The following is a 12,172-nucleotide window of genomic DNA, read 5'->3' as shown; positions in this document are numbered from 1 at the left end:
TTCCTTGCGGGCTTTAAAGGAACCTTTTCCTCCATCTTCCTGGTGCGGGTTTACAATGGTTCTTTCTGTCCCTCCAGGGCTTTGCCTGGTCTCCTCAGGAGCCCAGTGCAAGAAAGGGTTGTTCTGCATCCCTGGGTGCCGCCCGTGGTCCAGGGGGGTTGAGAAGACAGCGGTTCAGTTTTTGTTGTCATGGTTTTAATCACATGTGCAGCGGCTGCAGCTGTTGCTCCTTGTCCTTGCTTCCGAAGTCACGGCTTTCATTTAAACCTCTCACTGTGACCTCAGCTCACACAGCATGGAGGTGGCTTCCCTCGGAAATGTCCCTAAAGAGAGCTCTTTTGCAGCTGAGGGGTGTCAGTTCCTCATGGAGAAAGCCCCTTAACAGCCAAGTAGACCCTGTGCTTTGGGCACTATAACCATCTTCTAGACAAACTTCCATACACCCATGGGCCATGCTACCCACAGAGGAGGGTGCTGGGTGCTGTGAGCTGCTGGTGTTAACAGCCTGCTCTGTAGATCTGTCCCTAGTTCTCAGGGTACCAGGGGCTTCAGGTGGGAAGATCTCGTAAGCACAAGCACTGATGGGAGAGAGTGAATGAAGACCAACAGTGTTAACACCAAAGCAGGCCTTTATAAAGATCCGGGGATGCGGTGTTCTGAGGACTTCCCCGCCTTTACAGGGGCTCTTGAGAGCACTGTAGCTTTTTAGCATTCAGAACCCACAAGAGCTTGGCAGAACGATGGGGCAGAGGACTGAGACACCAAAATAGACAAAAAGTCATCTCATCTCCACCCCACTGAAGGCCCCCAGTCTTGTCTGATCTGGGAGGCTAAGAGGGTCCCAGTCTGGTTTGTGTTTGGAAGGGAGATTGACAGAAGTTGGCTTCACTGTGGTTAAAGTTGTAAATAAGGGAACTAGAGAAGATGATGACTGTTAGCAGTGTCCACACTAAACCAGAGTGAATGATTTACACTCTTAGATGACTTAACTGGATACAATTTCTTTCTACCTACTATCAGATCTTTAAACTGGGTCATTTTAATCAATTAGGGATCATATGAGAGTAACGTACATTTAACTTCTAAATAAGGACTCACGTCTTTAAAGGGATATAATTTTTGCCATTATTTTTATCTAAAACACACAAACTGTTATATTTTACTTTTTGTTTTCTATATGTGACTTGGGCATATATAAAACTTAGAAAATTTTATTATGTATATTCAAGTAGAAAATAGAAAACCTCCAAATTGTCATATATATATGTATGTATATATGTGTGGGTGTGTACACATATATGTGTATATGCATGCTTTCACACTATTTTCTTATCTATATGAAGTTAAATGACTGGGTATGTTTTAAGTTATGGTATGTCTTAAATTATGGAATTTGTATATAACTCAATAAACTAACAAATTTATTTCTTTCTGTAAAAAGTTATAGTTTTACCTAGTTCTAATTACTATTGAAACTTTACATGTATCTACATAGTCTTATTCATTAGTCTGTTAATTATTTTAGCTATTTTGTATTTTTACTTTTGTAAAAAGAATCAAAGAACAATTTTAATTAGCCAAGAGAAATGCTCACTTGATGCAAATTCAGTGGCACTTTGTGGAGCTATTTCTTCTAATTTTTTTTCCCCACAGAATGAAAGCAGCATTTTTCAGCTTTCTCAGTCCTGAAGTAATATTTTTCTAATCATGATAAAGACCAGTATTTTGCAGCTCCCTTACAAAGCAACAGGCATATTTTTCTCTGGTGGTTCTAAGGCAGAGATTCCATTGTGCTCTGTGACAGTCACATACTCACCTCTATCTTACAGCTTTTGTTATATAGACCTGGCGCTTGGGGTTTTTTTATTAGTATTATTATTTAAAAGGTCATTTCTTCTAACCAGTTTCATTACAAACAAGACCTAGGTGATTTTGTAATTTGCAGCTCAAGCAGCTTCACTTCCTTGTCTGAATTCCCAGTGTTGGGACACTGACGTGGGCATGTGGGTTTTCTGTACAGCTGTTTCTTTTGTGTGTGTTCTATGCAGGTGTGGGGTGGTGTGTGTTGTATGGAGATGGGGTGTGTGTGTGTGTGTGTGTGTGTGTGTGTGTGTGTGTGTGTGTCCCAGAGGTCACTGTAGAATATGACTTCCTTCATTACTCTCTGCCATATGTTTTGAGACAAGGTCTTTCACTGAACGAGGAGCTGCACATGGGGCTGGGCTGGCTGGCCTGCGGGCCTTGGGGATCTGCACTCAGGCTTCATGTGTGTGCAGCAAACACTCACTCTCCTCTCCTGCTTTGTTGTTGTGTGAGAACATGGACTCCTCTGGGGGGTTATGTGGTCTCTCTTCCTCGTCTCTTTATTCATGGAATTTTTTATTCCGATCTGTGCCATCCGTGTTCTTTGTGTTGAGACCTAGTCTCTTGCTGAACCTGGAACTCACTACTTTGATGGCTGGCCAGCTGGGGATCCTCTGGTCTCTGCACCCCTAGTACTAGGATTACAGTCATGGGCACCACACCTGGCTTTGTTGTTGTTGTTGTGGGTTCTGGGTTTGGAAGTCATCAGCCGAGTTGTCTCCCAAGCCCAGGAGGTTACTTTTTATCTGGAACAAAAGTAAAACTTGCCAGAGTGATTTTATTGACTTGTTGCTGTGAACTAGTCCCGTATCCTGAGACACGTGGCCTGTTAGAGTTATCTGTAAAAGATGAAGGTGACTGGCGTGACTGGCATGCCCTGTTGCAGGCTTGGAGAGAGAGGGGGTGAAATATGGATGGGGAGGCTGAAGCTTCTGTATGATAGGAGATATCAGTCTGTCAGCGCCTCAGTCATCCACGTGTGCATGCTGCAGCCCCTGTGCTGATCATTCCTGAAGCCCGAGAGGGTTTCAGTGGATCCTTACAACTGACAAGGTTTGAACAGTGTCAGAAAGTGCACAGTTGAGGAAACAAAAGCCCTTCAGCTTATTTTTTTCCCCTCTGTCAGAATCAAATTTTCAGGCCGCTGAGAGAAACAACTTAAAAATATACCGGCATTCCTGTAAGATCTTACATTTTCTTTTCACATCTCCACAAGCAGTGTGTCAAAAAGCAGCGTGAGCTTAAATCACTGGTTACTAAACCCCGTTGCCGAATGCCAAAGCCTTCCAGACAACCTGACATGTATAGGTAGCTTACAGTGCGTGAAGGGGAAGGAAACAGGGCACTTTTGGGGTGCTCTGCAAACCATGCAGTTCTCACTATATATTTGCCTGTCCAATGACGCTCCCCAAGGCTCCTGCAGGCACACCACCACCCAGCAGTTCAGTGGCATCCTGCTCATGGAAGGGAGAGAAGATGCCTGTCTTCATTAATGTGGAGGATGCTGTGTGTGTACAAGCAGGAACTCACTGAGGAAATGCTCCATCATCTATCTGTCTGTCTATTATCTATCTATCTATCTATCTATCTATCTATCTATCTATCTATCTATCATCTACCACCTCATCTCTCTTGTGTGTATGTGTGTGTGTGTGTGTATACAAGCGTTCACACACACATGCACACGTGTGAAGGCTCATGGAGGCCAGAAATCAACCTCAGGTGTCATTCCTTAGGAGCATTTACCTCTCTTTTTTTCTTTTCTTTTCTATTTCCTTCCTTCCTTCCTTCCTTCCTTCCTTCCTTCCTTTAGACAAGGTTTCTCACTGAAGGTAGAGTTCACCAATTAGGCTAGGCTGGCTGTCAGTGAGCCCCAGGGCTCGTCCTGACTCCACTTCCCTTGGTCTGGGATTACAAGAGCCCACCACTATGCCCAGCTTTGAGGCAGGTTCTGGGGATCCAAACCCAGGATGTTACACTTGCACAGCATGCACTTTAACCATGGAGCCATGTCCCAGCCCCCTCAGTGCTCTTCATGCTGAAGATACATGATGTATTGTGGGAACTGCATGTGTAGCCTCTGCCACACATCTGTCCCAGCTGGTATGGTTGTGACTATCCCCCAGCACAGACTGGGGTACCGGAAAGTCTAATCACTTGCCATGTACCTTTTGCATTGGAATATTTTTTTAAATATGTGCTGACTGAGGATACCTGCTTAGAGATGTTTGTCCTGGACATTGCCTTACCGTCATGTAAGGTGCTTTCTGATAGAAAAAGAACCTATGCTGTAGAGTTTCTCTTCAGACAGAAGCCAACCACAGGGGCTGTTCTTCAGGGGCAGGACTCATGTTATTCTAACACTCTCCTATGAATGCTAAAGCCATTACTTTACAGAGCCATTATTGAGTCGTGGACTGCCACTGGCTTTCAGCGCTAAAAGAAAAAAATCAGTTAGAGCTTTTTAGCAGATATTCTTCACATAGACTGTGTACCTTACACCAAGGGGCACCAAGATGGATGAGTCACAAGACAGGTATTTTGGGGTACCAACAGCAGTGCAGCAATAAGCCATCCCTGGGTATTCTGTAGAGTTGCTGGCTGTTCTGATCTACACAGCATAGTATATAATTTGATAATCAACTATGAAAGAAAACCACACTCCACGCATGTTGTGTTGGCCAGACTGTGTGGCTGGGTGGAGTGAAGATTTCTCTCAGCTAGGTTCACCTTGGCCAATTACCACTTCCTGTGACCAAGGGAGTGTGTTACTTACACTGGTACATTCAGTATTCATTAGCTGACAGGTCCATGCTGTTGGTAAGGGTTCCTGGCCCTCTTTAGCCGACATCTTTGGGGACAGAGGGCCTATCTTTGGTCACAGTGTCTCATTTAAACTGATCTTCACATTTCAAAATTGAGCTGTCACTTCCTAGCATAGATGGGTCCTCTATATTGTTTACCATTGCTAGGACAAAAGAGACAATTACCAAATGTTCTCCAGCTCGGCAAGCCTTCCTTCACAGGCCCGTGAACTCCTGCCTTTGTGAGTTATGGTATTAAAGTTGTATTTTGTTTTTGTTGTGGTGGTTAGTTGGTTGGTTTGAGACAGGGTGCCAGGTAGCCCAGGCTAGTCCAGGCTGCTGAGGGAGACCTTCACCTTCTGATTCCCTTGCCTGTACCTTCTGAGTTCTGGGATTACAGGTGTGTTCTATCATGCCCATGTTATACGGTGCAGGAGATAAAACCAGCACCTCCTGTGTGCTGGGTGAGTATTGTACCACCTGAACTACATTACCAGCCCTCAATTTTGGTCTTCTAATTACCAGCCCTGGATTTGGGTCTTGTCTTCTAATCCTCTGAGCTTCATGATCTCTCTGTAAGGGATGTCAACTAGCACCTGTCAGTATTTACTGAGCCTCCCTGGGAAATACTACCAAGTTGGCCTCTCCATTTTTAGTGATGTGCCCACACCAAAGTCACAGCTCAAGATGGAGTATGTAAAACTTAGGCAAGCTATGATATGGTTCTTCTCTCAAAGAAATCTGAGTCAGAAGGGAGCTGAGAGGTGGCTCAGTTGGTGTAGTGGTTACCCCCATGCACAAAGCCTTGGGTTCCATACCCAGTGCCATGTAAACCAGGAATGCTGATCCCAGTGTTCAGGAGGTAGAGACGAGGGGATCAGAAGTTCAAAGTCACTCTTCGCTACAACACAGTGAATTCAAACACAGCCTTGGTTACATGAGACCCTGTCTCAAAATAAGGAGGTAGAATAACAAATAAACTTGATGTGGATAACAAAATCATAGAATTTGTAAAGTGTTTCAAAGTCATTTGCTAAGAGTCAAAAGTTGGAGGCTTGACCGTGTAACTCAGGCAGAAGAACACTTGCCCAGCATGTGCAGGCATTGGGTTCTGTCTCCAACACTGCGTAGGACCCAGAGTTGAAGTGGTGGCGTCACTTATGGCATGGCAGTGCAGGTGTCGTTCTCTTACTGACAAGCTGTGCATCTCTCCCACAGCCCAGCTCCCGGCCAGCGTCTCAGAGTGGTCGGCACTCGGTGTCTGTGGAGGTTCAAGTGCAGCGGCAGCGGCAGGAAGAACGAGAGAACTTCCAGCAGGCTCAGCGCCAGTACAGCTCACTGCCAAGGTGAGCTGCCCTCTTCCCAGCTTGGACCAGGGTCACCAAGGACTGGGCAGCGCAGGCATGCTTGACTTGGGAAGGGTACCGCTCATCTGACGGCAGCATGACTAAGAAGGCCAACATCTGCACCTGTGCATACCCAAAGTGGAACACACACACACACACACACACACACACACACACACACACACACACCACCCCCCATCTGAAAAGAGAGACTGTAAGCATGCTTTTGCTTGCCTGGCTCCCAGCGTTCTGGGGTGATTGCCTCTGTGTGCACCTAGGCTCTGTTACAGCAGGACTGAGCACTCTGGGCATGCACATCTGTGGATAGGCGGTCACAAACCCCATTTTAATTGCCCTCTGTCTCAACTGTCACTCTGCATGGGAGTGCAGAGAGTCTCAGGGGTGCTTGGCTCATTAACTGACAACCCAGCAAGAGAAGCTTAGGTGTTGGGCTTGTGAGGGACCTCTGCTCCAGCTGTCTTCTGTTAAAGGACTAGAACTCTGTCACATGACTGACCACACGGCCACACACTGAATTCACCCTCATTTTTCCACCAGAGTCTTCGTCCCAGAAAATAGATAGTGCGGAATAAACATATTGAAAACCCTGCAGGTTTTCAGCCTCCTCCAAACAAGTCACTTGTATGTGACAGTTACTAGACATTTGTTTTCCTGTCTCAACCATGAATTTGAACAAAGCAGTTGGAGGAAGGTGGTGCTTATCTGTGCACTGGCTGATCCATGTGAAAATGAGCTTGCTTTACTTTCTGATAAAGGCAACTTCCTCTGAAGTTCAGTAATCTCCATGACAGCCTCCAGGAACTCAACATTCACCGTGGTTAGCCGAGAGGGGTGGGCAGCAAGCTCCCACCAGCACACATGGTAGTGGTGTGCAAACACGTTCATTCGGTTATCTCCCCCCTTTATTTCTACCCACTGTGTGTACAAATAGGTGCATGTTCATGTAGGTCCATGTGTGGGCACTGGTGCACAGGCAGATGTGTGTCCCTGCACATGGGGGCCAGTGGACAATCTCAGCTGGTATTGGTCAGGCATCATCGATCTTGCTCCTGAGACAATGTCTCTCACCGGCTTAGAGCTCATTGCTTAGGTTGGGATGGTGGCCAGTGAGACCCAGAGAACCTCCTGTCCTCAGGCACTGAGGTTACAAACACAGGTAATCACACGTGGTTTTTACGTGGGTTCTGGGAGATTTACCTCAGGTCTTCATGCTTCCAAGGAGAACACTTTGCCACTGAGCCATTTCCTCAGCCCTCTGCATAGGAGACACTCACCGACTGCCTCCTTTTCTTCCTCTCTTGAGTTGGCACATTGCTAATCCTTACCTTAATGAAGACTGTATGGACACCAATAGCTTCCTTACGAAGGAAAGTAAGGTGTGTGTGTGTGTGTGTGTGTGTGTGTGTGTCTGTCTGTCTGTCTGTCTGTCTGTCTATCTGTCCCACATACCCTATTTCAAACCATAGGACTTGCTTTATTCTACACTCACTAATCCGAAGCAAATTTGAGCCACAAAACAGTGCCTCCTCCCACACCCACCTCCTCCTCTTCTCATCCAGGCCTGATGAGTCTCAGTGACTTTTCACGAATTTTAATGCAGACGGAACCTGCATTTCTGGGGTGACCGCAACACCCCTTTCTATGCAGGGGACATGCAGGATCTGGGAGGAAGACAGCTCTAGGTTTCCGGAGGCTGTGGATGAAGAGGTGACAGTGTAAAACCCCAGGGTTCATGTTGACACTGTCCGTCTGTCCCATCTCTGCTCAGATTAGTTTATGACTTCTTAAGTGATGATAATCAGTGCTTTAGGCGAAGAAACCTACTCCATCCCATCTGAGGATTCTGCTGTGGCTCCCATGAGGAAAGCCAGATGGGAGCCACTGTTCTTCTCGGTGGCTCACAGAGCCAGGGGTGACATTGAGAGTTTAACTCACTTCTCATCCACAGGGTCTCCCAACTAAGTTGCAGCCATGTGGAAAATGGGCAGGTTCGACCCCGGACCATATTGCCAGCGTTCCAGAACATTCAAATGCCACATCACTCTGTTCCTTTGGGAGGCGTGGTGGCTTCCCACGGTCTCCTCATGAATGTGCAGTGTTGTGTACACTTATACGAGAGGCTGAGCCTCGCCTACTGCCACCAGATGATTTTCTTGCTGATAAATGGAGCAATAATACATTTTCTTTATGAGTGTCGTCTCTCCTCCCTCTTCCATTTTCAAGGGGAAATATAGGGCATGTCTTCCTTCCTGACACAAAATTGTTATGCTTTATCAAAGGCAATCTTATTGCAAATTCATAGAAGTATCTAGAGCCTTTATAGTAAATTAAAGATGTTTCAGAATCATGTTTCCCGAAAACTGCAGCAAGTCTCTTGCAGAAGTGGTAGGCTGTGAAGTGGCTTGTGTGTGGCTTGAGTTTGTCTCCCTATCCTGGGGTAATAGGAAATGGGTTATCTAGTGCGGCACCTGGCCTTTGGTGAAGGAAACCTAGGAGGCGGAATAAATAATGTTTCCAGACAGGAAGTTGTGCAACATGACCTATGCCAGCTGCTGACACACAGGACCCTTGAGAGCCAAGCTGGAGCTCAAAGGAGCTGCCTGTTGCATTATTTGCTTGTTTTGCGGTTGCTTGAGACTGTCTCCTGCCACCCAGGCTGGTCTCAAACTTACTGTGTAGCCAAGGATGTCCTTGACCTTGTGATCCTTCTGCCTCTACTTCCCTAATGCTGGAGTAATAGTAATAGGCTTGTGCTCCCAACACCTGGTGTATGTGGTGCTGGGGATGGAACCCGGGCCTCCTGCATCCTCGGCCAGTGCTCTGAGCTGAGCGCGGCCCAGCGCTCTGACTACTGCACTTCCGTCCTTGTCTGAGCTCATACTCACATCACATGAGCTTCCAGAGGACAGAGTGACATCTCAGTCTCTGGAAGATAAGCGCGAACAGCACACACCAGTTTCTGTCATTCTGGCAGGCCGCTAGGTACAGTGCTCATTTGGGCTGTTTAGAACTGAACAGTGCCACTAAAGTGAGCAGCAGTTCTTACAAAGCTAGATGCTGCCTGACACTTGTGTCTGCACCCACACTACAGTGGACATGGTCACCCTGAGCCAGAGGGCACCTCAAGCTAAGAGAGGCACCTCTTTCTCCATAGCTGCTGAGTCTGCTTCTGTCTTTTGTCCTGTCAGCATTTGTCACTTCAGCTGAAACTAAGGACTGGCTGAGGACAGTCACTGTTTGTTTGTGGTGTGGCTGCATGCACAATGCAGGTGCGTGTGTGGGGGTGCACATGCATGTGTGTGCACATGAAGGCCAGAGCCCATCCTCAGGTCTCATTCCCCAGGAACTGTCTACCTTGTTTGTTTGAAATAGGGTTTCTCACTGGGCTGGAGCTCACCAATTAGGCTAGGCTGGCCGGCCAGCAAGCCCCATGGATCTCCTTCTCTCCCCTCTCTAGTCCTGGAATTACAAATGTGTGCTACCCCACCCAGCTTTTTACATGGCTATTGTGGATTGAACTCAGATCCTCAAGCTTGGGCAGCAGGCAATGTCAATTTTGAGATCTCCAGCCCCCACCATGGTACCTAGTGGGTGATCAGGTCATGGTGATATGTGCTAAAGCCTGCAGATTCCTCTCTCTCTCTCTCTCATCCCTAACTGACTTCTTTGCTTTATTGCTAGGCAAAGCAGGAAGAATGCCAGCTCCATATCACAGGACTCCTGGGAACAGAACTATGCCCCTGGTGAGGGCTTCCAGAGTGCCAAGGAGAACCCCAGGTATTCCAGTTACCAGGGCTCAAGAAACGGCTATCTTGGTGGGCATGGCTTCAATGCCAGGGTCATGCTGGAGACCCAGGAGCTTCTCCGCCAGGAGCAGAGGCGGAAAGAGCAGCAGCTGAAGAAGCAGCCCCCGGCTGATGGAGTCAGGGGGCCCTTCCGGCAAGATGTGCCTCCGTCCCCATCTCAGGTGGCCAGGCTAAACAGACTGCAGACACCCGAGAAAGGGCGGCCCTTCTACTCCTGAGCTCAAATGAGGATGGCAGCACTTCATGTCATGCAATAAAGGACGTGTTCCTATGAAGACGTGTGTTCTTGGAGTTTTCGAACCCTGCGGTGGGACTACGGAACACTTCTGTCGCTGGTATCAGTGCCTTTAAGCAGCAGGAGCAAAGAAACAGAAGGCCTTACAGTCTTTGCCACTGCGTCTCAGCGTCTATCTCACGGAAGGAACCCCCTCCTGACAATCCCGAGTTCAAGGCACCTGCTTCTCTGCAGTACCGGAAGCTTCAGCTCCATGCATAAGATGCCTATGGCTTGGGTGTCGCAGCCTCACCTTCGAGAGTGACCCTGAGGCTGCAGATGTTGCTGACCTTTTTCCCCTGGGCTCTCGGCTAGAGTGTTATCTCAGCCTCTGCTAGATGAAAGGGAGTGCAGCGTGGACCAGGAAGGAGGGCTTCCCAGGACTTTGCAGCAGGGTTGCCCCTGGTTCTGGGGCTCAATCTGGGTTTTCTTTTCTTTCCTCACTTCCTTGGAGCATAAAGGCTCTGGGCAGTCGTGAAGAAGCTAAACCATAGGCTAGCCGGTGCTGTTTGGCTGTCAGGGGGTCCCTTCCAACTGCCTTATAACGTCACTACCCATATCACAATGATTCTAGTCTGCGTTTATAAATACACTTGTTCAGTCACGTTCATGACACTTGGGAACAAGGGACATGGGAATGGCCTATTGTGCATGCACCCTGAGGAGGGAGGTAACCGGAGGGAAGATTCTCTGGAGGAGCTATGACCAGTCTATCCTGTCATAGTCGTGGGTGTTTTCCTTTATTTGCATTGAAAGGTTGGCAAGGAAGGCAGAGTGGGACGAGGAAAAGTCAGTCACTGATTAATTCTGAAAATTAATCTCATACAGTTTTTGAGGTTGGAGTCAGTATTTGTCTCCTATACCCACATGATGTGTCCTGTCCTGGTGCGACCACATTACTAAGTAATTCAGCCATGGAACATAAAAGAAATAAGAGAAAAGCCATCCCACTTGAGAACACTCTGACGTCCCTGGAGAGCGCTAGGAGTCACATTTCCGTGCATGTCTGTGTCACACGGCCCTTGACGCTCCCACTGTTCGTCTCTTGGTCTGAACATCATGTATTGTAAACCAAGGCTGGGTTGCTAAAGTGCCTGCAAACCTCCATGTGAAAGAAAAAAATCCTGAGAAAAAAAGCTCAGAGTACCATGTATTAACAAAAAAGGAAGCTAGAAAGGAAAAAAAAAAAAAGACATGTATTGATACGCCTATTTTTTTTTTTTACTGGCACATTGTATTTTTTGTGTAGACTTGTTTTTAGAAAATGCTCGAAGTGTCCACAGGCCCCGTGTCTCTTTGCGTCTGTGTGTAATGGCTTTATCTGTTAATGACTCGAGGCAGCGGCGGTGTTTAAGTGGTGTTTCCAGTGTAAGTACACGTGGCGACCTTGGACGGCAGTGGCTTCCTCGCAGCCTAGGAAGGCTGTGAGGAACAGCTGTCCCTGTACATATAAGACTTCTAATAAAAGGCATATTTCTTCCTGTTCTCTGAGTGTCCCTAGTTTTCCTGTCCGATCTTTCGTAGCTGTTTTTTTTTTATAAATATATTAACAGATGTCTTTTTTTTCATATTTAGTGAAAGCGGAAAGTTTCTTCCTATCTCTGCAAACCCAGGATCGAGTGGAGGAGTGTTTGACCACCCAAGGAGAGGAGTGGGGGATAGGGAAGACCAGAGCCCGACTTTCTTCTTTCATTTAAATTTTTTATATTTTTTTATTCAATTAAAATTTATGACATCATTTCCTCCCTCCTTCCTCCAGCCCCTCCCAGACCCATCTACTCAAATTCGTGGCCTCTTATTTTATTATTTTTACACATATATGTGCATATGTATGCAAATATATAAATGGAGCCATTTATTAATGAAGATTATAGAAGACCTGGAGAGCCCAAAGGAACCTCTGGGAGGCATGGGCTGAAGGACTTATATAAAGGGAGGGGTTCATTCAGGACACCACATATGTCCATTGCTACTCTTGGTGACCTTGGCCAAAGACTGGTACTGAGATGAGATAGTTGATGAAAGGTGACCAACCCCCACCCCATGGGCAGTGACTCT

The 12,172-nt window shown here is 47.0% G+C and overlaps 1 protein-coding gene across 3 annotated transcripts in view; it reads left to right on the top strand.

Annotated features, from left to right (window-relative positions):
* Pard3 (par-3 family cell polarity regulator) overlaps positions 1-11,455 on the top strand; it is a 559,217-nt gene extending 547,762 nt beyond the window's left edge. For all 3 annotated transcript variants that reach the window (XM_059263788.1, XM_059263787.1, XM_059263786.1), the window contains exons 24-25: positions 5,886-6,013; positions 9,716-11,455. In XM_059263788.1, coding sequence (XP_059119771.1) covers positions 5,886-6,013; positions 9,716-10,058 — 471 coding nt within the window. In that variant the 3' untranslated portion in view covers positions 10,059-11,455. The remainder of the gene's footprint in view (positions 1-5,885; positions 6,014-9,715) is intronic.
* Positions 11,456-12,172: the final 717 nt, after the last annotated feature.

Source organism: Peromyscus eremicus, chromosome 5 (genome assembly GCF_949786415.1).
Source record: "Peromyscus eremicus chromosome 5, PerEre_H2_v1, whole genome shotgun sequence".
Taxonomy (NCBI): domain Eukaryota; kingdom Metazoa; phylum Chordata; class Mammalia; order Rodentia; family Cricetidae; genus Peromyscus; species Peromyscus eremicus.
The sequence above is the reverse complement of the archived record's forward strand: the minus strand, read 5'-3'. Positions and strand labels throughout refer to the sequence as shown.